Genomic DNA, 26,263 nt, shown 5'->3' with positions numbered 1-26,263 from the left:
GCTTGACAAGCATCTCGGGCGCTCGCACAACCTGCTTGGCTGCGGTAAAGCTGCTGCTGTAGGATGGATGATACCCAATAGTAAGTAAGTATAGTCCATAGTCTAATAGGATGAAATGTATTTTACACAATCACACCAGCGCCCTACTCTACTGATCTATTTTACATTAGATAGCTCAAAAGAGAGCTAGAATAAGAATGTGAATACACCGGTGTACAACTTTCCTCAGCAAGTCAGCCTCAAGACCTCTATAAACCAAGGATTGAGAGCAGAATAGTCCAACTTGACATGAGAACAAGATGCAACTCTTGTCAGTTTGGAAAGGAGGCAGAGAAAGACTATAGTGTGAAGCGTGTTTGTTGTGAGTGTGTGTGTGATCGTGTTCTTTTGATGTCACAGTTTTTGATCCTATTTCATGCTCACCAGCTGGAATAGAAAGTTTGGTCTATATGGTGATGAAAGTGCTGGGAACATCTGAGACGGAAACAAACATGCTGGTCACACACACACACACACACACACACACACACACACACACACAAACACACACACACACACACACACACACACACACACACACACACACACACACGCACACACACACAAACACACACACACACACACACACACACACACACACACACACACACACACACACACACACACACTTACTTTCCTCCCCAGTATAGCTTGGTTGTGATCACCAGGCTCGATCGCCTGAAGGAAGAAAGACAGAAAAGTACCATGAAATGGGACAACAAAAGAAAAACAAAGCTGCTGGCTGAAATGCTTTTCATCTGTCGCCATCGTCCCTGGGCGAGTCAATCTAATGCCAGAGATTAACAATCAATAAGACGATGTACTTACGTATATTTGCAGTACGGAAGAAAACAACCAAATCCCCAGTCAACTTACAGACACAGTGCAGTTTCATGCTGCACAGTGACACAGTGACAGCGACTGTTTGTAATGGAGATGCACTCGTATTTCTAGACATCCAGCTTATATAGTGTGAGGGATCAGAGAGGGACCCTTTCCTGTGAACCCTAACAAGACAGCCCCTCCACAGCCGAATCCCCACAGCCTCCAATGATTAATAATTTAAAAGGGATCCGGAGTTGAGTTGCAAGACAGTTAGTGAGCTGCAGTGTGACTATAGCTATATTTTCCACAGTGCAGTACTTTACTGCATCAAATGGAAGCCACAGATGTGAGTTAAGTCATGCTTTTTTGTTTAAAACTGTATTTCTGTGGGTATTTTCAGACCTGTAGTTCTGGGGTCCGTGTGCCTTCTGTTCATTTGATTTTCTGCTCAGAAACAAAATTCGAAATTTTACATAAGCAGTCAAATGCAACAATCCAGTATCCATCAGTAAAACAATGCAGAATTGGGATTTAAAAAAAAAATAATTAAGTGAATTGGAGACCATGTGTGTATAACATGTGTGTCTTCTGTTGGCCTCTGTGTTTTCCTGAAAAATAATAAAGTTATCCATTGATTTTCTGATTTTGTTTCAGAATCAGAGGGGAATCCAATGAACAGAAGTTACACATGCAGGGACCTTCTGGCTCACTCACAGTTGTTACTCAAAGGTGGAAGAGAAACCCTGCTCTGACTGAAACCCTCCTAAATAACAACACTATAAATAAACTTAAAGAGAGATTTCAGCTGTTCTGGCTGAGAATTCAAAGACACACACACACCTCCAATCGATCCTTTGACCATAACGCACACATTCAGTAGAGGCACACATTTGTACACACATGAGACAGAACACAATATTAAGCTTCCTCTTGTAAGACGATGACACTATACATTACCTCCAGCACTTTTTCTTGATAATGTTTCCCAAGATTATCTCTGCTCTGTTAGGAAATATACCGGAAACACAAAGAGATGATGAGATTAGACTTCTATAGGGTTGTTATCTGCCACCGAGCTACAGCGTGACCACCTGATTACAAATCTGAATGGCTACAAGATGAAGGATAAAATGCGTCATCCATTGTGCACTGGAAGTTTACTGGCAACCTTGAAATTAATATTCATCCCTACACAACCCCGGCGTGTCCTGCATTATATAACAAGACAGCATCCAGGTCCATAAAGTTAAAGAGAGTGCAAAACATAATGGGGAGTCTCTGGTGATGAATATAATTATGTAAATCACTCAAGAGTCAAGGTTACCACTCATTTTTTGGCAACTGTAGTTGAATTAATATTGACCTGGAGCGAGACCTTGTTAACTCCTATTTCCTGTGGGAAAAGGGAGCGGCTTGCACTGCGTGGAAGTCGGGTAGATATATGATCAGAAGAAGAAGCCACTCACTTCCCTCCGGAGTAGACCTCGGCCGTGTCAAACAGGTTGACCCCACTCTCGTAGGCAATAGTCATCAGCTGCTCTGCCACCTGACACAGGGAAGAAAAAGTTACCCGGAGGGACATCCAAGTATTGGATTAATCATAAATCATAGATTACACCCCCGGAAAGGATGGTTCCCAGAAGAAGCTAAGGTCGGGTGAATTTATGTGCAGGTGCCATATAAATCGTCAGGAAACTGGGTTCTGCTGCTTGTGGATTAAAGTTGTTTACCCCTCATTATGTTTCGCCTCTCAGTTTGACCCAATTCGGGTGCCTGCAGTTTATTCACGGAGAAACACGAAAAGGTCTTTGACGCCTTTCTCATTCTCCTGCTACAATTTTGCTAATCTGTGTCTGGTTTTTGGGTTTACCCTCGACTAATGGCTGCCAAAGAATAGGTACTTATCAGGCAGTGAGGAGCTGTCACCCCTTGAGTGTTTTCCCACCTCAAGGCCGGATCAAGGCCAGGCTGACCCGCTGGTGGAGGTTAATGCTTTAATAAAGAGATGAGGAAGCACACCAGATAACTTGGCTTTGAAGGCCCTGGTGGACCAAAATGCCAAACTGCCTGCTGTAAAACTGACATGATACTGTATTGATCACTGTCTCTCCCTCTGGCACTCCGTATGTTCAATAAAACGGCTCCCACATGTACCACAAAGTTTTAAAGTGAAACAAATGAAAGCTGTAAACCTTCACAGCTACCAATTCTGTTTACTACGTGTGTTTGGTTGTCAAAAACAGCAGAAATTCATTAGCTGATGGTGGAATGATGGATTTGACGTCTTACCTCATCAGAGATCTGACCTCCAAATGTTACCCATGTTCCTTTGGAAGGAAATGTAAAAGTCAATGTTTTGGAGCAAATAAACAATAGAAATCAATATATAAGCCTACGCCCTGCAACCAAAGCTAATTTAGTTGTACATTTATTATTCCATTGACATTTAGGATGGAAATCACAAATGTCAACTGTCACTTTTCATTCCTGAGAGCTTGTAAGAGGAAAGGCCACCATATCATCTATCATTTGCTTTATCAGAGTGTTTTAGTTAGTTTGTTAGTGATTAATTCGTTTCCTGTTATTCATAGAATTACTATTTCAATATAACTAGTGTTTTAATTTAATATAACTGTTATTTTTTACATTCTGTGTGTTCACTGGTTTCCCAACCACTTTGCAGGTCGGGTGCTGAAGGCAATAAGGGCACACACCGCATGCTTCAATCAACACACACACACACACACACACACACACACACACACACACACACACACACACACACACACACACACACACACACACACACACACACACACACACACACACACACATTTTTTTTTCACTCTGAAATAATTACCAAGGTTCAGACTGCCATTGTCTTGTTTTGTTTACACCTCTGTTGTGGGAAACTAAACCTTGATCTGCACATGCCGGTTTCTTCAGATCGAAACCACATAAACACAGGGGAAGTAAAGTGACCAGGAACCCTCCATATGAAAACAGACTCCACTTCAAAACTGGCTTCTGGTCAAGGACGCCTGAGCTACACGATGGCCCTCACAGGTCCTGTGTTCCCATGTGAATAAGATGGACCTCTATTCCTTGTCACTATGAGCTGCTTGATAGATTTCAGTCAAATGGTTGGGTCAGACAGCCATCTTGACAAATGTCACGTCACTCTGCAGGCAACAAGACATGCATGCAGATAAATCTATAATCAGAGTAAATAAGAGTAAACTCAGGCTCAGTTGTCCATTTCTAAGGTGGCGGCAAGGAAGCAACGACTGGCAAAGAATTATTCGCTGGATATTCTAAAACTAAGACTAAGAATATGCAATAGAGGCAGTGAAATGCTGAACGTCTCGCACTGTGTCATCAAATGCTAATGTGGCACTGTTTGATCACCACAGCGAAATTCTCTCTGTGCTCGTCCCCACCCGGCAGTTAAACCTCTGGTGTGGTTGATGTTTGCCATTAGGGGGACTGGAAATCTCCTCCTCCAGATGAGAGATGGCTTCCCTTCTCTGCTCGCTGCACTGCCATGCTGATAAATGTTGGAAAAAAGTCACTGCAAGGCTTATTTACCAATTTGCACATACTCTATCAATACAGGCGCTTCAGGGTCTGCTGGGCCGGGCTGCAGCTTTCGGGCACACACACGCACGCGCACACACACACACACACACACACACACACACACACACACACACACACACACTGTTGTACTTTGGACATCTGTGATAGCTCAGGAACTTGTTTGCAGGATGGGCCTCGATTGATTAAATATTAACACAGAGATTATGAAAACACTGCAAATAGCTTTATACTACCTCCAAGAACGACCCCCATGCATATGAAAGATGCAAGAGGTTTAGAAACGACATCATAAAGTGTAAATGACTACTGCCTTCTGTTTGAGTCCTTTAGGGAGGAATATGCACACAAACACACACACATGCACAGCTGAGTTGAGGTCGCACATGGATGCTAATGAAATCATTAGGCACTTGCCTGGCATCCTAATTAAATGTACTCACCAAGACCCAGACAGGAGACACGCAACCCAGATTTCCCCAAGTTCCTGTGAAGAAACACACACAGAAGAAAATATGAACATATGTTTAAAAACAGCAGTAATATTGATGTTTTATGATGTCATCAGCTAAATTTGATTGAATTTCATTGTATACTTATGGGCATGGACAGATTTCCTTCCTTTTTACCCCCAAAAAGGCAGACTTTGTGTTATTTCTATGTCTGGAAGAGCATAAATTGGTTCCGCTACGGTGGAGTCCAGAGTTGGAGCAGAAATCGATTGTTATCTCAGCCTCAAATATTAGAGGCTCTGATATGTTTTCATTTATCATAGTAAGGCTCAGTTTAAAGTCGAGGCACGCTGGAGGAGGCACAGACCTACAGAGGACCTTGAAGAGTCAAATCCACCTCCAGGTCACACTGCAGCGATGCGGGAGAGTTTGGCACTACTTTGTGATAAATGTTTGCCCTTCGTTTCTCACGTTTACACCTTAATAAATAAAATGTCAACATAGTAGCATTGTATCAAATCCGCATTTAGTCAAGATTATCCCCCCTGTTTGCCTCTAGTCTTATTGCATATCTCCACTTATTCACTCCACAGTGGAAACTGTCCACCCTTGCCCTGCCGTGGTGCGTTCAGTGACACCCAGCTGATCTGTGCTGGCGTCATGGAGCTTCTTTCAGAACCGCCGAAGAGTTGGCGAGGGTTGCGGATCTCCGGCTCACATCTACTATTTAGTAAACAAACAGCGCCACATCCGCTCCTCCAGCTGAGAGGCGCAGTCGTTTGATGACGATGGCAACAAAGAGCAGATTGTCGTCGCTCAGGTAGCCACAGGTGTCTCGCCCCCCTCCCTTAGTATTAAGCAGGTGGAAGGATAGAATGAATTAACACGCTGTGGAACCGTTTACAGCCGCTGCCATGTGAAGGAAAGATGGGAAGCAAACAGCGTGAAATCAAGATATTATTTTATTAAGCAGGAACATCATCCCGACCGAGCATGCAAAAGCAGAACTCCATTGGGGACAAACGCCATCAACACACTTCTTCCTCAGAGGAAAATATTACTTATTTCTTGACACAGATACAACCTCCACTTATACCTAAGGAGAGAAGCTTCTGCTGGATTTGCAACCTCTTACTCAGTACAACAAATGAGGAGAGAAGAAAATGCCAGCAGTCGTTTTCTCCTTCCTGACAACTAATGGCCTCCACCAGTCGAGATGAAGGCAGACTAATCCAACGACATGCAATCTAACACTGCTCTCAGCCAATGCAATTAATTGTCCGACAATGGGGATGCATCTCTCACTGAGGCAGTGGTGTAGCAGCTTCCAAGAGCAAAGGAAACACATAAAAGTCTTTACGTGAAAACATTTAGATTCATATTTTGTGATTGATTCAGTGCGGAAACTATGTTGAGTCATGAGGAAGACATGCAAATGTCACAGAAGAAAACAAACAAGGATCAGATGTGTGTGCAATCACACATTGTGGGTTATATTCTGTTCTGTGGTGTGGCGGAGGTGTTTGGATTTGTAGCCTTGGTCTCTGTGATGTATAATGGAGTGGGAGCTCTGATCCATGGCCATGTGGGGGATGGGCTTTAGGTTAGAAGAGGTGCTAAAGCGACTGAACCGTAGTGTTTGCGCGTTGAAGCAATTTGTCTAGGGTTCTCAGGACAAACCATGTCGATACTGCTGGGGGGGAACCTCTACCCGCTGCCGCTCTCATTGCAACAGCTTAGTATTGCCTAGAATTAATGTCAGTTGTGTAAAAGACTTTTGCCCTAAAGGGGTTCATTCACGCTCATCATCTGCACAATAAACAAGCCTGCAGGCATATTCTATTTCAGACTACAGCCGAGTAGAGAGATGCAAAGTTTGTTTTGGAAAATTGGTAGCTCTGTTTGTGTTAAATACGCAGAGACTATCCTAATTATAGGTGAAAAACAAAGCTCCCCTCTAGCATCCCCAGACATCTCCTTATGTCTACATTCTTCTCTCTGCAGCCATTTTCGGGGAGCTGTGAAGCAGCAGCAGCAGCAGCAGCAGCAGCATTGGCCTTACCTGATCATTAGGCACACAGCCTGAGAGCACACAAGGAGATCTGTGAGGGGGGACGTTTGTTTTTGTGAGGATGCAAAACGCGGGAACCAGATGAGGGCAAAGAGTCAATTCTGTTCATGTTTATTATTCAATTGGTGAAGTGAACAAACGACGGGAAAAAACGTCTTGCACATAAACGACTTTGCAAGTCAGCGACTGTGGCTGTCCCTCATGCTTGGTTGTCCCCAAATGAAGCCTTGAAGTAAAATGACAAATGAGTCATTTGAAGACGCCCCCTCATGCAAACCTGTCACCACTTCTGAGCATCCTGCGAGCTGCTAAAAATACCCACTGAACATCTGGCTGCTTTGCTGCGCTCACATCTTGCGTTACTTCCTCCTTGCAGCAGGGAAATCTTTCATAGAAAGCACCACATGATTTCACCTTCTATTTTATTTCCTGGTGTTGTATTGTGCAGATTATTAAGTGGGAGTTAATATGGTTATGACAATTTAAACGAGGAAAATAATTTCTGTGCTTCCTGGGGATTCAGATAGAGAGAAAATTCCAACACAAGCCAACAACTGCTCTCATGACACACAAATAGAAATGAAAGCCAGCTCCCTGCAGTGTGTGTGAGTGTGTGTCTGTACTGTGTGTTACAAAGCTCCAGGGACTGAACACATACTGTACATTCCTGCTTCTTTGCTTCACCCCTGCATGATTTTAAGTTTGCAAACAAATGCACACACACACACACACACTCACACACACACACACACACACACACACACACACACACACACACACAGACAGACACACAGACACACAGACACACAGACACACACACACACACACACACACCTAATGATGTGTGTCTTTTGCACACAGTCTTTCTACCAGTCCATTAAAAATGCTTGGAATTTCAAGGGTCATTTGACCTCAAATAGGATTGATGACAAATCACATACCGAATGACAACGACTCACCGGGGACACATCATCCAAACAAGAGTCCTGCTGAAAGTGTGAAGACTTGAAATGATTGATTTCATCCTTTGATTGGACTTTGCAAAAAAAAACTCTTATCTCTCTTTTTTTACAGCTCTCTGTGCCTTTCTTTTTTTACTGAATTACTGGGCATGCAGACAAATGCCACATTTGGCCAGAGATGGATTAAACAAAAGGCGTAACGAGGCTCAGGCTCAGGGGCCCAACGGCTCAGGGGGCCCCTAAGTCTGAACTTCATGCGAAATAATACTGCCACTGACTTTATACATGTTTCTTGCCACACAGTTGAGGAGCTTAGTCATTGATATCAACATCAAAGCCCTTAAATGTTCTCTGTAATTCTCACATTGACTTCACTGCACAGAGCCACTGATGGAGGATGTTGCTCAGTAGAAATACAAGGTACTATTCAGTGCAATCAGTGCAAAACAAGAACATTCAGCAGTGTTTTGCAAAATAGAAAGGAGGAAGACTACATGTAGCAAAACCTAGTCTGTACTAAACAAAGAAACAACAGAAGATTACAATGGCACACACTAAACTATATAAAGTGATAAACTGTGTATGATGTGCTTGATTTCAGATGCAGATCAATAAATGCTGTACATTTTATCTGCCTGTGGTAATAAAGGGAGGTGCTGAAGAGTGCTAAGGTTGATTTGTTGTCTGATTATACAAGTCTGGTTATACAGCTTCTACTCCCTCACTGAGTCATTTCAGCCTCTTACTCATTTACATCCATCACTTTTTTAGTTTTTGTCTCAATTGTTATCACTTGTAATTATCACTCATCTTTGTGATTACACTTTGTTTACTAAACCCAAAGTGCAGGTATTGCATTCAAGGAACTAAAGGAATTCAAGGTTATGCTTACGACAAAACATTTTAACTCTGACCTTTAATTAAATGCAAACCTTTCTTGGAGTCGAGAAAATCAAGTACACTATGAGGAACCACACTGATAAATTCTATCAGAGATGGCAACCTTTCCTCTCCCATTTCACAGATCTACAGGCTATGCCAGACCAGTGACTGATTACCAGAACACAGATCAGTTCCTTTATATTTTATTACTTTTTTTTTTTCTTTTTTTTTTCTCTCTCTGTTCCACCCCTATCTCTCGACAGAGAGAGAGATGCGATTTGTACTAGCCTACATTGCTGAATGACATCATCCTGTAAGTTCTGTATGTACCCTATGACATCATTGCAACTCCAGTCCACTTGTACTCTACCTCAGGGTCTATGTATAAAGTTCAACAGCAGGGTAGGGATAACACAACCTTCCTCCCTTCTCTCTCTATCTCTCTCTTCTCTTTCCGCTCTTTCTATATAAAAAAAATGATCTCCAAAATATCCTACACCTGTATGCACAATGTCATGTACAATGTCTGCTTCAATAAAAACAAATTGCAAAAACAAATAAAAATAAAATGCAAACCTCATGCAAATTCTCTTGAACGTTTTAAGCAAAAGATGAAGAAGTTCTCATACTTGTGGACTTGTTTGGTCTTTAGGTGGGGAGTTTGGAGTTGCACACAAAGCAGCTCCTGTTGTGCAACACTCTGCTTCTTTTTATTAGAACACACATAACAGCAGAAATGCCAAGAGCAACAGAAATAAATGATGTTGAAGTATACAGTACCTCTATTTTTATTATAGGGCGACGAAGGCTTTTGAGGTGTAATGGAAAACCAGGCCATAACAATAACTTGAAGATCTGGATGCAAACCACGTATCTGAGCGGGACCAACATGATGGTCTGAGCAGGTGCAGACATGTGTAAAGCCATACAAAGAGCTTCCATATGGACATACTGTATGTATTATTCAAAACCACACGGAGCACCCACACCCAAGCATATCACGTTTTATGGTGCGTTTATTGGCACAGCGGCAGAATAATGTTCATGTTAGAGACAACCTGCAGGTTTCATCATAGCTGCTTTGTGTGCTGGGTCTTATCCTCCAATGACACAAGCTTCAATTCAAAACTTGTTGGAGTTTTTGTCATAAAAATACAAATGTCTGACTAATTGCTGACAAAGTGAAAATGCTGTTTCCACCCAGACTTGCTGCAAAGTGTGTGTGTGAGAACATCAAGCTAAATTATGTATCAAAGTTATTGACTTAAAGGGGAAGTACCTGTATATTGCCTTTGGTTTGAGCGATCAAAAAGAAGTCGGCTTTTTGGGACAAGGGGATCATAATGTAGTATCCAGTACCCCTCACTCAGTGTGCACAGTAGTGCTATAGTAAGGGGAGTTTTATGTATTAAAGGATTCCAAATATAAATAAGAAGATCTGTTTATTATTTTACATGCAGAACTTCCAAATCAGCACCACATATTCATTATCACTTAATATTGAAAACAGCACAAAATTATCCATCAGTTTATTTCAAACTGTTCGGATCTGTTTGCCACTGTTGGTCCAATCTAATAATGCACATTTCCCAATTTAGGTGAGTCAAGATAAATGACCGCCGTGCAAAATTGCGATGAGTTTTGGCTTTAGGTTTGATATCCAAATGGTTTTTTGGGAAGCCTTGCCAAAGACAGTAAAGAAATGTAATTAAACCTCTAAGCCTTGGACACTTTATCCATGACTGCAAAGATGGCATTTGCTCTGGGGCTCCCTCAACAAAATAAATGGTACTGGAATTCTTATAGTTTGCACAAAAACATTCAACGTTGTACAAATATGGAGCAAAACAATGCATATCGGCTGTGGATTACCCTGAAATAACAGATAATTGGCAACAAACTTCATTTTCCTGGTGCTGTTATCGCAAAGTGAGCACAAACATCACATTAAAGCCTCAGTTCTGACTTCCCTCACTACCGAAACACGCAGACACACAGATGCATACACAGCATTGAGTTTCTCTATCTCTGCTGGCCGCTGATAAGCCTCAAAGAAACCAACAGAAGGGATTTGTCGGGCCCATCTGCAGCGTGGCTTTGAACCAGCCAAGCAGAATCTGCCCCAAACCTAATGGATCGTCGAAAGGCCCTTGGCTGCTTCATAGCTGTTACAGACTCACAACCAGGAACCGGAAATTATGAAAAACAATTTATGAGCCCTGCTGCTACAGCACAGTTTGTTAGATGCAGCGGATTTTAGAAGCGGAATATTAAAAACCAGCGGAAAGTTGCAATTTCACAATATTGCAATTAGAAACACCCTATTTTTACATCACCATGACAACTGAAAATGCAGCGGATGGTGGTATTATTAGTCTTCAACGCGCAACATCTTCCGCTTCAACTTGCTACGCTTTCAAATATTCCCAGTGTGGCTGCATGCATGCACACACACAAACACACACACACGCACACGCACGCGCACGCGCACGCGCACGCGCACGCGCACACGCACGCGCACGCGCACGCGCACACACACACACAGACACACACACACGTCATGAAAAGGAGAAAAATAAGAGAAGCCGTACATCTCACAGATTGTGGTGATGGAGATTCCCAGTGAGCTGGCGTCCAAAATAATTTATGCATTAACCAAACAGCTTTCAGCTTTGAGTCAGGAGGGCTTGAAAAGAGGAGAGCGATGAAGAGGATGAATGAGAGGCAGGAGGGAGTGGAAGTGACAGATGAGATCTTTCATCCAATGTTTGCTTATCTGTGCCATGAAAACGGAGGGATTTGCTAAGGGCTTGGATAAAGCTTCACAGTAAACATCTTCCACCTGTTTTCACAAGGAGCTGCAAGAATTAGTAGATCCTCTTGTAACAAATCGCATAAACCACAGTGACACACACACGCACGCACAAACAGCTTTGGGATTTGACCTGCAGTAGTAGAAATCTTGCCCTCCTGAGGCTCTTTCTCTTGTTTTTAGAGTGAAACAAGAAATGATACCAGTTCAGAATGGATCATCTCGCTTAATGGGAAACTCTGTGCTCTCAGTGCTGAATCAGTCAGTACAGTGGAGTAACAAGGCTTGTTTAGTGCTGCTGGGAACAGATTGGAGTTGGCCATTTCAATGTTGTTATGGAAACGAGGGGAGGTATTGTGACAAACACACACTTATCACATTTAGCTATTTTGCATGCAATCTGTCCAGATTCTGTTTATTACCTCTTTTCTATGAACTGACCACTTTTCTCATTCTTTTCTCTCCCTATTGTGCGTTTTTTTTTCCAACTCTCAGTCTTTCTCACTCCCGTTCCTATTCATCCCGCGTCTGTCCTGCTTTCTCTCCGTCTCTGATGATGTCACCCTCTTCCCAGGAGTAATAATGTAAGGTGAAAGCTACTATTTTATAGCAGCGGTCTGGGTTAAGAACCCACTCACTGAGATAAGGGAGCATTGTTTACTTGGCCCGGCCTTGTCACAAACTCCCACCCACACACACACACACACAAACACACACACACACTACTGCACGGCCCTGCGCTGTCACATTTTAACAATGCACTGTGTGATCGCAGCCACTTATTCACAACTAAACTCAGCTTTGATCCAGTCAGGTAGATGCTAATGCACGTATGCATACCTGGTGACTTAACAGGTCAAAGAAAATCTAAATAAATGTAAGAAAATATGCCATTTGCAGTTAAAACATTTCATTCATAACTTCTATAACTTGTTTATCTTTTGAGGTACATGCATGAACTTAGATTCAGTGTTGGTGTGAAGATTCACTGTAACTATAAAAGACTAGATGAAATATCTATATATGGCAAGAGAAAATCCCTTGTTCCTCTCTGCAAAAATTTCCACTATGACCACTGAAACAGTTGTTTATTATTATTATTCAGTCCCATGGGGCAGCAGATTAGGAGCAATGAAGACCCACAACCCACTGACACACTCGTATATCTCCACGTACAAACTGTAATTCTCTCACACACAATCTAACAGTGGTTCTTGTGAAGTAGATTGATGGCTGAAGGGTTAATTAAGTGTTTGATCTTATCCTGAGCAGATGATAAGAAAGAACATTAAGCCTAAACCTGAACAGCTCAAAGCGTTGCAGATACCAGCCTGCCACAGTTGTAGCATAATTAACAATTGATTAAATCAGCGTTTCCAATAACGTTACCATCTCGTACAGATTTATCTTAACACACTTCACCTCCCTCGCGTCCTCTAATGAACTTCCACTGCAGCTCCTTTGTCAAACTCAGGACACTTTCTCACATTGTGTTCTGTTGTTTTGAGTGTATTTTCCATGTGGTTCAATGACATCATCCCTCCACATCCGCTTTATCAGAAGGCAAATAACTTATCTAAACCAAACACAGCTTCTCCCGTCCACCCCCCCCCCCCTCTCACAGATCGTCTACATACCGGTACTTCATGCCCGTGAGCTTGGCGGTGGACTCCTTGAGGTTGTGGTGGTAGCGGTGGGTGAAGGAGCCCAGGCTGCGGGCTATCAGGGCCACGGTGCGGAAGCGAGCGCGGGCATGGCTGGCTGTGCTGGGGCTGGTGGCGTTTTGCTTGTTGTGCTCGCCGTTACGCGGGGCCTTCAGCCCGTGGTCTGTGCATGCAAAGGACACCTGCATGGCTGCTGGCGGTCCACAAAGGCCTCTAGAATCGCTCCAACGCTGCTTCGTTTGTGCTCTCCAAGCAGGTCAGACTTTCTGGTTTTGATTTATTGGAAGTTGAGAGTCACAAATCCGGGACAACTCTGCCAGATGCTGCTGACTCTCACATAGACGTGCCGGGAGTGCGTGAGGTCGCTCAGTGTCTTTTGAAGTAAAATCTCACACCGACGTTCACTCAAGAGAGTCCTGCTGCTGTCAGTCGCTCCACCTGGAAATGTGACAGGAGAGGATGGAGAAGGAGGAGGAGGAATGAAGGAGAGAGGGTAACAAATGAGTTGCACAAAGAGTTGCCCGGTGAGAAGCGAACTGAGGAAAGAACCCCAAAAATGTGTGTGAATGTGTCACATAGGCGTTAAAGGGCTGTGAAGAGACATTTCCCTGCTGTCAAGAAAGAAGACAGGCCTCAAGTCAGTGGACACATTTTTTTTAAGACTTTTTTTTTCCCATTTTAACACCTGCTCACATCTCTACACCTGCTTGGCAACATGAAGAATGAGAGCAGTTCTGCCCCAGTTGCTTCAGCCGTTCGCTCATATCTCTCTTCCTCCTTCCGCGTCTACACGGTTTTATCGTCTCTGTTCGTTTCTTCAATGTTTATTTTTTTGGGCGACCCAGGAGCTTATGTCCGGCTGCCAAAAGTTATGGATGCGTGGGGAGTCATTCATGCCCTCAGACCTTGGATAAGCCTCTTAACTCTCCACACCTGGAGTGAGGAGAGTAACACTGCACCACATTGTTCACTGTCTACACACACAAACACACACACACACACACACACACAACAACAAAACACACAGACAGCCTCTCACACATCTAGGAAACACGGCCATGCTTTAATGAGGAGAGATACTCCTTCAAACAAATATGACATAGGCTGATCACAACACGAATCTTGACTCATAAAAGTGTTCTTACGTGGAATGAGCTGCACGTTCTTTGAGGAGGAGAGGTGAAACGCAATCAGGCTGTTGGTTAATCTGTTCCCTCCTGCAAATTTAAGAGGAATCCCGCAAGCTGAAGTTCCACAGTGATCCGCATCCCATCAGAAGCAGCAAGAGTATTTCCGCCAGTTGTTCTCTGGACTGGTGACGAGTCTTGTCCCGACTCCAAAGTCCTTGCAGAAGTAAGAGAGCTTATGGTCCCCGCATCAGAAAAGCTCTGTTTGGTGAAGAGGAATGGCAACAGACGAGCAAAGAGGAGGAGGAGGAGGAGGAGGAGAGGAGAGGATGCATTGTACCTCTCTTCAGGGAGAAGAGGACAGATGCAGAGGGAGTGAGGAGGCGAGGAGCAGCGCGTAGTTGAGTGGGGAGTATGAGCCGGGCACTGAATGAGGAGGAGACACAGTGTGTATGGGCTACTGGCTCTGAATGGCTGGCTGAAAGAACCGCAGCATTATTCTTCACGATGGTGAGAGAGAGAGAGAGAGGGAGAGAGAGAGGGAGGGAGAGAGAGAGGGGGAGAGAGAGAGAGAGGGAGGAAGAGAGAGGGAGGGAGAGAGTCCATTCTGAATGAAACCATCATCATCATTATGTTCCATTGTAACTGTGCAATTAAAGTATTTGGCACCAACTTCAAACGGTTGTGCCGGTGACATATTTTGGTTTCCCTCCATGTTAGGTTCAGGTTACATTTCACTCCCATAATATAGAAGAACTAAACTGATAAAAGCACTTCAGAGTGGACAACAATGTCGACTACAGATCAGCCTGAGAGGCGCGTTGGAACAGGCATAAACCAGGCAGCGCGGCGTCTTTCCTCTCCCGCCCCCTCACGCCCCCTCCCCCCCCTCCTCACTCCCACCCCCACTGAGAAGCAATGTGACAATGCAGGATTTCATACTTCATTGAGCATCCACACGCCTTGTGGGCAACACAGTTTTATTTATATCCTTTGCGATTGCGTTTGATAAACAAAGACAGATGCAGGAGTCAGCTCTGCAGGGCAGGCAGCCAGCATTGTTGATGCAGGGAGGGGGGGCAGGGGGGGCACTTTCTGGGTCAGTAGTAGCAGGAAATGGGGGGGGGGGGGGGGATTCAGCCATTCGTATGACCTAAAAGATAAGTCAAGGATGTAATATTGTCATCTGTCTTGGTTTCTTTGTTTTGTTTTTACTAAGTTATGTCAGGAGGGAAGAAAGAACACGTTGAGTTTTGTTGCATCAACGAATCCATGAATTAATTAATTTATGAATGATTTCTTTGCTAGACGCACTGATCTCATTGAAGATGAACAGACATATTTATTTCATCATCAATAGGTGCTAGAAACATGAACCAATCACTACTGTTCAGCTGAAATGATGCTGATTCAGCGCAAATGTTGTTCCCATATAGTTACAGATATAGATAGATATAGATTCAGAAAAAAATAACACATTAATTGTAGCCTGTATATTATAAGAACAATGGAAAATCTTGCTCTAGCTTTTTTGCTAAAAAAAAAACAAATTACTACAGAGCTACAGAATCTGTAGTAATTTCTAACACACTGTGAACAAAATCCATCGTTAGTGTGTTGTGATATCTACAGCCGCCTGTCAGGTCAGACATGTTTGGGTTTGATGGTGTTCTGCGACACACTACAGAGGTTTTGCACAGACGGAGGTAGGCAAATGTTCCTCTAATGTCATCAGCACCTCCAAGGCTCAAACTTCCTTCCTGTCGATCCCATTTAAAAGTGTGTCAGTCAAATGCGTCAAGTAGAACTGTTACATTCTAGGCTGGAATCCCCACTGGGCTGCAATGCTGTTACCTTTAGGCTAACTTTACCTTAATTGCTTCCTTAAGAATCTATAATTGAATTCTGAAACTTTGCCCTTAAGACACAAACCTGAATCCCTGCAAACCTGACCCTAACCTCACCCTGCGCTTGAACATTTGTCAGCATTGCTTAGCAACAACCTGCATTTCTTCTTTCCTTGCTTAAACAGATCATACACTCTTAAAAACTAGATTACATGCCACATAATTACAGCCCAGTAAACATTTTCCTGCATGATTTTAAGATTTTGACGCCCTTTTTGACATTATCTTCAAAGAGCTATTCAGTGTCTAATAGTTGGTTTTCCTTATCAGCATCAAGCTCCCGTGGAGAAAATGAGAGATAATGAAGGGGGGAAACCTTTCCAAGCTCTCTGTGACGTCGCTGCTGCAGCAGTCTCACTCTACATTCTACACACTGCTCACACACTTCTCTCTCTCTATTATCTCCTCTCTCATCGCTGCTTCCGATTTCTTTCCAGCCCCTCGCTTGCATCTCCTCTGCGATAAATCACAATATAACACGACTCTCTCATGGCCAACTCCACTCCAGTCCTTCGTTTTCCTTATGCTACAGTTGAGCCTAGGAGCGTAAGTCATTATGATGCACTGCACGTACACAAGAGAGCAAGAATAGATTGTTTAATGTGTCCTAATAGGGTGGTGCTCACTCTGCTGACTGTGAGCCATAACTGCCACCGTTATTAAACACTACACATTTCACTTTGAAGCAGCAAACATATATGAAATACTGATGCTTGGCTGAATTTGAGAGAACGGACCATCATCATCATCATCATCATCATCACACAGCTGTCTTCCTTCATCAGCAGCACCAACACTATCACATCATGTTCTCACCATTATCATCATCATCGTCAACACCACCAGTGTGACATTAAGCATCATCACCTTCAGCATTAATGTCCCAATACAACTCTATCCAGTTTTGCCACACCATCATTTCCCCTTTGAAATGACAATATTGAAGAATGCTGACATCTTAATGGAAACAGCTCTTGGCTCTTGACCTTATACCTGATGTCTGCCCAGCAGGCGTATGGACTCATAGCTGTGACACTGAATGATAGAGGGGTGCTGATGTGTCACCTCATCTAGGGCCATTTATTTTTAATGATGACGCCCTCAGTGAGATTCATCATTAGCAGCAGTAGTATCAAATGTAAAAGTATCTTCACTGTGCAAATGTCCAAAGCCAAAGATGCAAGCTTTGTATGCAACAGTGTGGAAAACAACTTGAATCTATAAATGTGATTTTGGAGTTAAATCATTTTTTTGTAATGGAAGAATTACTGTTAGAAAACGGCAACATACTAATTTCACATCATGTTAGATGTAATGTCTTTTCTCTAAGTAATTACAGCTGTAAGAAACTACAAAATATCAAAAAAATCTCTGATCTATGAAATCTAGTTCAAAATACTGAGGTAGAAAATAGATATAATACTGTAACATAAACAATAATTACAAAAGCAGCAGCAAATTCTGTCAGAGTGGACGACCGTGACCCGCGAACAAGTGGCACTCACACACAAACAGAATGAGCGCTTAAAACACACTCTCGGCAATAACAGAGAGAAACAATAACAGAACTCACTCCAGCTCTGTTGTCACTGTAAACCTGTCACATTGAAAGAAACGACACACAGCAGTTAATCTGGAAAATGTGATGGATTTGAAGATATTTCCCATTTCTTCCTGCTAGATGTGGAGGTCTGCGTCATTAGTGATTCAAATTCAACTTCTTCCACTTTTGCGTGACATTGAAGCCTGCCAAAGTCACTTAGGACATGACGCTGTGTCCTCTTGTGGCCTTGTGTGCATTTCATTCATGTCAAGTCTAATTACAGAGGTGAAAAGTGCTGGAGCAGACTGTGAAGGACTCTTCCCAATCAGGAGACGATGAAAGCTTTCAACATTTACCAGACTAGAGACCCTGCTGAGCTAAGTTAAACTTTAATTCTTTATAAATTATACACAGTGGAATTGAAAAACATGATACAGTAGATCTGAGTTCATATTTATATACCATAACTACTTGGAAATTGGATAAACGTATTTGCAATTCATTGTTTAACATGAACACGATATGTCAGTAGAAATGCAATGCTGCTGTGATAAACATCCCAAAATGATGCAAAATGATGCAACACCTCCATCTACAAACTTTCCATCAACAACACGTGATAGAAAACGGCTCAACATCCTGAATTTAGAGCAATAACTCTTCAGAGTAGAGCCTACCTGTAGACCATAGCAATTGGAGTGGCAGTCCCCTGAAACAAATGGCAATGCACTTGAAGCAGCTCATCCAAATTCTGGTGCTCTCGTTGTCTGCTGACTGCGATGCCTCCCTGAAGGCAGCTGGTGGCAATGGCAGGGTGTACCTTGGTCCCTGCCCCCGACTTCTGACCAGAGGAACTGACATGGCGTTCCTGCTTCTGCCCTCTCGGCCTGGGCGCAGGGATGTCACTGCAAGCTGCTTTGAGATACATGTTTCAATCAATCTGCCCACAGGCTGACAGGAGACCCTCTTTTTTGTAAGCAAATCTCTCTCAATAGACTTGGACAGAATCTGGCCTTGTCAGTACAATTCAACCCCGGTCACGTGGTACTACAGAGAATATCCGTATTTGCTTGCTGAAGAGTACTTCTTGTGCCTTGGCCCCACAAGGTGACTTAGAGTTCCATAGATATATCAAAGTAAGTCCGGCGGTCGTACTATTATTGACACTTTCAAAGGAGATAGCAGAGAGGTGCCAGGTCCGTCTCCCTGTGCCAAACCTGTGATGTCAATTTTATTCTGGGATGATTGACAAATTGGACAACAAAGGCAGCTTGTGTTTGAGCTCGTAGTGGCTCCAGCAAGAGAAGCCTGTTTGTCGGTGACGGAAGCTGAACAAATCCGTTGGATATATCTGAGACATGAATCCAAGTTCCAGAAGAGAACACAGTCAGGACGGGTAACATGTAGGACAACAGCAATGGCGCTACAAGCTTATCTACTGTTTTTAAACGGCAAAGTTATGTCTCAACTTAATGTGTTATCCCATAAACACATGACCACAAGACAGAAATAGGAATACATTGAATTGATGTAATTTAAAAAAACGTTTTTTTCGAGTGCAGGAAATATACTTTCAAGCATTTTAACCATGTGCTTATGTACAATTACTGAAACTGTATTGATTTCCTTCAGGTGACAAAGAGGTTAATCAACTGTCAAACTCAAATCGATCAAATGAACAGTTTTTGTGACTTGGATTTCAAACAAATTAACTCTTTAACAATTTGTGTTGGAGTGGGTAAATGTATTTAAAGTTTAAATGAAATGTGTGTTCATTTCATTCAATTATAATTTACACAATAATTTAATATTTATTATTCAAACATATTTTAATAAATGTTTAAAAGACCCAATTTGAATTCACCAAAATATTGTATTATTATTATTACTTATTGAATATATCTACCTATGTATACATTCAGTATACACCATGGACAGCAGAGCTTACATAACGCCAGCAGACCCTCCTGTCTGTCAGCTGTAGTTGTCTGCCCTCTTGTGGACAAAGAATAAAACAACCAGATCTTTTTTTTTCTTCTTCTCACTCTTGCATATGAACCCTACAGGTTATATTTGTGCATATATACTTTTATCCAGCATATCAAAAGAAACATGCAACCTATGACACACGCACACACACGACACTCAACACGTTTTTGAGGACCTGAGTGTGTGACAGTAGACTCAAAATGGAGATAACATCTTGGATGAACATGTGGGAGTTGAGATCCCCTCTGTGCGTTTGCAGTGTCCTCCCACTCAGTGTGCAGTGTGAGAGGAAGACGCAGGCAGAGCATTTAGTCTATTTCAGTCCCTGGATATGTCTTTTCTTCATCGTTCCCTACAAGAACCAGAGTGACTCATGCACACTTCTACTCCTGCACTCAGTAAGACATTGATGCTGGGGGAAAAAAAATCAGACCTTCAATGTGGAAAGCGGCTGATCGCTTACAATACACTGACTTACGTAATGTTTGTTGGTATGAAATACAAAGATTTATACTTTGTAAAAGCCAGGGACACACCAATTTGAAGTTGATAGATAGAAATACTGAGATTTTACAGATCAAAGAGTAAATGTGTGTGCAGAAACTTATTCACAAGCAAGTCAGAGAGAGACAGCAGGGGGAGAGGGAGACAGACGTAGCAGGGAAAGAGACAAAGACAGTGATAGAAAGACAGTCATGGACAAGTTCTGTTTCACTCTTGCACCACCATCTTCATCAATGTGAGCATTGCTGTCTAACTTGGCCTCACATCCAAGAACATGTATTCCTGTGCACAAGTTGACTTTTAGGATGTGACTCCTTGGTTTGTCTCTATCACCATCTAGTGGTAACCGAGGACAAACAATCTGCTAACACACCCAAACTGAGGCCAAACATACCGTCCTTGGAAGAGGTAATAAGATAAATACTAAGTGAGGGGATCTGCATGTCTCAGATGGAATTCTGTTTAGATACACACTTCCACACTGAACTGTTTCAGCGTTTACTCACAGTTCCACACAGTATCATTTCAAAATCCCGAATTATACAGGTCGTAAGACGCAAGCAGTTTCTTTCTTACGTTCGCGTTCTCTCACATGATAATCCATTCATAATCCTGGGGTCAGACTGAGTGTGTGTACTGTATAAGTGCATTGTCAACTGTCACACTGATCTTCTGTTCGTGCGGTGTAGTGGATTTAAGAATGATATAAACTCAATAGAGCATCAGGGAAAGCAGGTTAGGTGATTTGGGAATGGTGGCTGCAGTGGTTGGGAGGTGACAATATTTTGAGAGAAAGGACTTGTGGGGAAACTCGATCAGTGTGAGACAGACGTGTCTTCCTCAGCCTGCCTGTCCAAACTGTTCATTGATAAACAGCCGTAGCAGTCAGGGTCATATGGTACCACTGGATTCGCCACTCAAATCACATCACATGGAGCCATTGCAATGCACCACAGCCACACAAATTAAATCTATTCATCCTTTTTTATATTCTCTCTCTCTCTCTCTCTCTCTCTCTCTCTCCCTCCATTGTTCTTTGTGAGCTTTGGCTCGGGATGAAAACGTGTGCCATGTCAGGGATTCCTGACTAAGGCTTGGCTGTCAACTGTCACTTTCATCACAGTGTAAAACCTTTTATTTCATAACGATTAAGTGGAAACTGTTTGTTTCAACATTTGAATGCATGAAGACGCAACACAGGAAGTGCAACACACATCCACTCTTCCTTTCCTCTGAACACTAAAACAGCTATTGTGTCTGCTCTAGGTTTTCGGGTATTGATGGTATAATTTAGTGAAATATCCAGAGAAAGTCCAGAAGTACCAGTGAAGAACCATAGTTTAGTGTTATAGTTGTGGGAAACTCTTGTATCTCCTTTCTTGGTTATATACTTAATATACATAAGATGAGTTTTAGAAAGAGGTTGGGTGTGTTTTAATTAATGTGGTGTTTTACACAAGTTTTACAATATGGACAAACCAGATGACAAGATTGTGGCTTCACGATCACTTTGTTTTTTTTAAAAAGTGGCAAAAATGTGTGAAATTGGAAAGAAATAACTAAATAAGAGCTTTTCCTTTCTTTCTATGTCAGGCTCAGGACTTATTAGTCGACCCTTGTGTGAATATCTATGCATGTTAGAGGCGAGCAGCTTCAATTCGGCTCCTATATCCCACTGCATCTGATTATGTTGGTATTATTGATGTCACAAGGTGTTCAGATGTGGCCTTTCTGTGTATGCGTGTGTAGCATGTCTGTGTGCAGTATAAGAGCGTGTCATGGCGTGTTAGAAAGAGTCTGAGGTTGACTGGATCCAGGACGCTCCTCCGTGCTGATGCACATCGCAAATCATATGACTGAAGCCCTGCAGGCGTGGAACACATTAGAGATTCGTGGTCTAAAGGAATTGCGCGTGAGGAGAAAGACGGGTCCAGATAAACGCTGCTCAACCTTTAATTCACCCGAGCCCTGCAGACACACAACATCATGACACACGTACACTACATACATGATGAATGTGTCACTCTGTTGATCAGCATCACTCTGTCATCACCCTCAGCCGTTTTCAACAGACAAATGTGCTCAGACACTCCTTGAAAAACAAGCAGATTCCACATATAATCACTTTATATATGGATACATTCGTTAAACAACCAATAGGAGCTCGTTTTATAAAGAAGCACGCGTACCTTCTGGTGCTGATTTCAATTTGTTGGTTTGACTGAAAGGGTGGGTGGTTGGAAATACAGATGAACAAATGTTGTCTGGGATAATAAGCATGAAATGGAAGATTTGTACTGCAGTTATCTCTTCCAGCAATGTAGGGGGAGATTTGGAAACCCCCCCTTGTTTATGTTGAGCATTTATAAGTTTCTGACACACATAAATCAGCAAAAGTGCACACACAGCAGAAGATGAACATGGGAAGCACAGAGAGCCCGTTTGCTCTGTGTGCGTTTTTGTCACTCCATTAAAGCACAAATAAATATGACTACACATTGTTTCTTGGTGTTTCAAACTGTGTAATGATCCAAAATGTCCGCACTCAAATAGTAATAAACTTAACAAGCGACCATTGAGATAATAATTCTTTTGTCATCCCTGTCATTGCTGTCTAATTTGAAAATACTGGTAAGATAGAAACAGAAAATAGAAAATGCAATTCAGCTGTTTGGACTGATGTGTGTGATGACTTTTGTTCAAAAAGAAGCAAATAATGTCAAAAGACGACATTTGGTTTCACACTAGGCAGACAGCTGAGGAATGGAGAAGCTAACAGTGGGGAGGAAGGTACAGTTGTTGACAAAATTCCAGGAATCTGTAATGACTGAGCAGTTCTGCAGCTCTTTGGCTGAGTGAGTTGAACGCACAGCTACAGCAGCCAGTCATTATGAAAACAAAGTCGACCTGCTGATCACACAGGTCAACCCTTTCTTATCATAAATGTATAATTGTGCAAACACATACATTAGGGTTATCTGACCTGGGCTCTGTGAGGTTAGGGGGGACACTTTCAGGGGAGCACCTCATTGGCCAGCCTGACCAACGGCTCACAAATGGCGGTCTATGTATGGAGGATTGAACTTGGCTGCGGGCACAAAAAGGCCTCTCTGTCCTACACTCCACAGCCGAGAAAACATGCGGCGGCAAGAGGGAAACGGCTCTCCCCTGCTAAACACACTTACTGGAAACCCTGCCCACTACCCAAACAACTGGACTGAGAGGTTTTCTATTCGCCTCGGCCATGCCCGTTGACTTTAACACTGAAGACCAAAGGCTATTCATCATCATACTGTATGGTCACTTGTACGTATGAGAATCAAACACATCCACGTCTATTATCATGTGACAAGGGATGATTGAGTCAAGTCACAGGCATCCACTTCCTTTCTGAGAGGGAAGCAGAAATAAATAGTTCCTATCAATGATTAATTCAAAATGACACTAATAGGAAAGTAAAGTGTTTTCAGCACAGAAACAAACACAAAGACTAGATTTACATAAAATGCATTTTGTATTCCAAGTGGATGGCAGATTTGTCCAAGGTGAAGATTACAGTTAAGTCAAAATGTCACATTATAGAAAAGGAAATCTAGACAATACAGTCATGGCTTGTCATTCAGTGAATCTAAATCCCAGGTTAGAATGATTCTGTTGTTCTCTCAGCGGACCAGTACCTCTAGAAATGGCCTGACTTTGACTAGAAACAGTAGATCTGTTGCAAGCATCCTGACTGCAAAACTGTAAAAATAGGAAGAGACTTTTTTTTTTCTCACTTTGACACCAAATGAAACGACAACGTTGAGTGAAAACTGCTATAAAGTTCTGATTGCCATCAAGACGCACTGCAGAGAAGAAGGGCTCATCAGTTGGCACAGTCACAGGAGTTCTCTTAGGAAGGCACTTGACATGGGGTTGTGGATCCCCCATGCAGCGACAGAGATGCACTAAGGTCCTTGTTTGTGCACACGGGGGGAAGGAACACAAGTGCAAGTTTCATGAAAAATCCACTTTCACCCGACCAGAGAGGGTAAATATGTAAGTGTAACACAACTCCAACACAGTCCACAGCTTGAAATACAGTATCAAAGTGGGAGGGTTGATGCCTTTTTGGGTCCTACTTGTTTCCTTGGAGATTTTGTGGCGTTTCAGGGTTGGATTTGAGTTATGATTGATCTATAACATAGCAAATAGGGAATATTTTGTACTTTTCCAACACCCTAAAAGTGACAAACCTCAGATCCACCTGAGGATTTGCCATCTCCAAGATCACCAAACCCAGTAGAACTCAACCGATGATGACACATCTGTTTCCATGAGCAAAAACGAGACAATGCGCATTCTTAGGTTTCACAATAAGACATTCCCACTGAGGCACATTTCCAGATAAGTGTCATATACAAAGCTATTTAAAAAAAAAAATCCCAAAACATTCAAGTACTTTGTCATGTAAACACTTTCCAGACTATTACACATAATCGATTGTTGTCGTGGATTTTCTTTGTGTGCGAAAAGACAACAGTGTGAGGAGAAAATACTTGCAATAAAAGAAAAAAGCCTGCGGTCAATGCAGAGAGAGAGCATGACGACTTATTAATATAGAAACGGAGGCTTTAGAAATGCAGTGTTTGTACATGTTTACAGCAACACACAGGAGCAACACTGATCGGAGCTGCTGGGGACGGTTGAATAGTTCATCTGCCTCACTATTTCCGCGAAGAGTTCGTCGACTGATCCTTTATTTTTGGCAGAGGTTTCCATAAACGGGCAGTTCCAGTCCTGGGCCAGCGCCTTGCCTTCCCCGGAAGAGACCTCTCTCTCCCCCTCCAGGTCCACCTTGTTTCCGACCAGGATCATGGGCACCCTCTCGTATCGCTTCACCCGGATGATCTGATCTCTCATCGGCTTGATGTCCTGGAAGCTCTGCTGGTTGACCAGGCTGTAAACCAAAATAAAGCCCTGGCCGTTCTTGATGTACAGATCTCGCATGGAGGCGAACTGCTCGGTCCCCGCCGTGTCCAGGATCTCCAGCACAGACGGAGAGGAGTCCACCTCGATCTCCTTCCTGTAGAAATCCTCTATCGTGGGGTCGTATTTCTCTATGAAGGATCCCGTCACGAATTGGACAGTCAGTGCCGATTTGCCGACTCCGCCCGATCCCAAAACAACCACTTTGTACTCCCTCATGGCTGTGGAGAAAAAGCAGACACCTCCTTTCCACGAAGCCTCCTCTTCCCCACCCGCTGGCCGCCCCGATGTTTTCAAACCGTGCTGGCCGGGTAGGCAGCCCTCTGGTTCGGATAGGAGTGAAATCCCTCGCCGGCAAATCCTCCCACGCGAGTCTTTAACAGCCACGGATTACCGATCAGAGGAAAATGAGCGTCCGCGGACATTAGAACCGCGAATTAAAGCACATTTTGATTGCACGTATTGTGCAATGGTGCTGGGAAGCGTGATCGCTTCTCCCTTCTTGCATGGCGTTTCCTGCCCACATCCTCAGCGCGTCAAGAGCGCACAGAGGCTCAGTTCCGTTTTCTTAAAGGCGCAGTCACAGAGACCACATGACCCCACGCTGTGTCTGTGTGCGTGACCTCTGTCCTCAAACTGACAGACATGACCGTCGCTTTCAGCAAGATGCTTTCGACCTGCTGCAACCACAGTCATATGTTAAAATAAAAATTGTTATGTGGTTATTCGTTAAAGCAGATCTATATGAGTTTGGCGCCCTCTAGCGTTGCGTTGTTGTCATTTGTTCACGTTTACGTTACTGCTGCAAAAGTTCGCCTACGCCTAAAACCCTTAAACCTACTGCAAGTATACTGTAGTACCCTATGATCATTCTTGCACAAAATTGTTCTTGATTGTTCAATGATTATGTTTATTGACACA

The 26,263-nt window shown here is 43.0% G+C and overlaps 2 protein-coding genes across 3 annotated transcripts in view; both read right to left on the bottom strand.

Annotated features, from left to right (window-relative positions):
• kcnab1b (potassium voltage-gated channel subfamily A regulatory beta subunit 1b) overlaps window positions 1–18,809 on the bottom strand; it is a 29,294-nt gene extending 10,485 nt beyond the window's left edge. Inside the window, exons 1-6 of one of the 2 annotated variants that reach the window (XM_076144520.1) lie at window positions 18,559–18,809; window positions 4,905–4,948; window positions 3,154–3,191; window positions 2,331–2,410; window positions 1,822–1,866; window positions 673–717 (exon numbers count right to left, since the gene is read on the bottom strand). In XM_076144520.1, the coding sequence (XP_076000635.1) occupies window positions 673–717; window positions 1,822–1,866; window positions 2,331–2,410; window positions 3,154–3,191; window positions 4,905–4,948; window positions 18,559–18,809 (503 nt within the window). Of the gene's footprint in view, window positions 1–672; window positions 718–1,821; window positions 1,867–2,330; window positions 2,411–3,153; window positions 3,192–4,904; window positions 4,949–13,277; window positions 13,493–18,558 lie in introns of those variants that run through there. The other variant, XM_076144522.1, reaches the window with a different exon arrangement.
• Window positions 18,810–23,865: 5,056 nt separating this feature from the next.
• LOC142993938 (ras-related protein Rap-2b-like) lies at window positions 23,866–25,890 on the bottom strand. The gene has a single exon (XM_076144523.1). It carries the CDS (start codon window positions 25,559–25,561, stop codon window positions 25,013–25,015), a length of 549 nt encoding a protein of 182 aa, XP_076000638.1. The 5' UTR covers window positions 25,562–25,890; the 3' UTR covers window positions 23,866–25,012.
• Between the last annotated feature and the right edge of the window lie 373 nt (window positions 25,891–26,263).

Source organism: Genypterus blacodes, unplaced genomic scaffold (assembly GCF_046128005.1).
Source record: "Genypterus blacodes isolate CSIRO-AG114 ecotype Tasmania unplaced genomic scaffold, CSIRO-AGI_Gbla_v1 ptg000029l_1, whole genome shotgun sequence".
In the NCBI taxonomy this organism is placed as follows: domain Eukaryota; kingdom Metazoa; phylum Chordata; class Actinopteri; order Ophidiiformes; family Ophidiidae; genus Genypterus; species Genypterus blacodes.
The sequence above is the reverse complement of the archived record's forward strand: the minus strand, read 5'-3'. Positions and strand labels throughout refer to the sequence as shown.

Bases quoted from the DNA above. Each gene is read 5' to 3' on its own strand.
- LOC142993938 (XM_076144523.1), bottom strand. From the start codon at position 25,561: ATGAGGGAGTACAAAGTGGTTGTTTTGGGATCGGGCGGAGTCGGCAAA.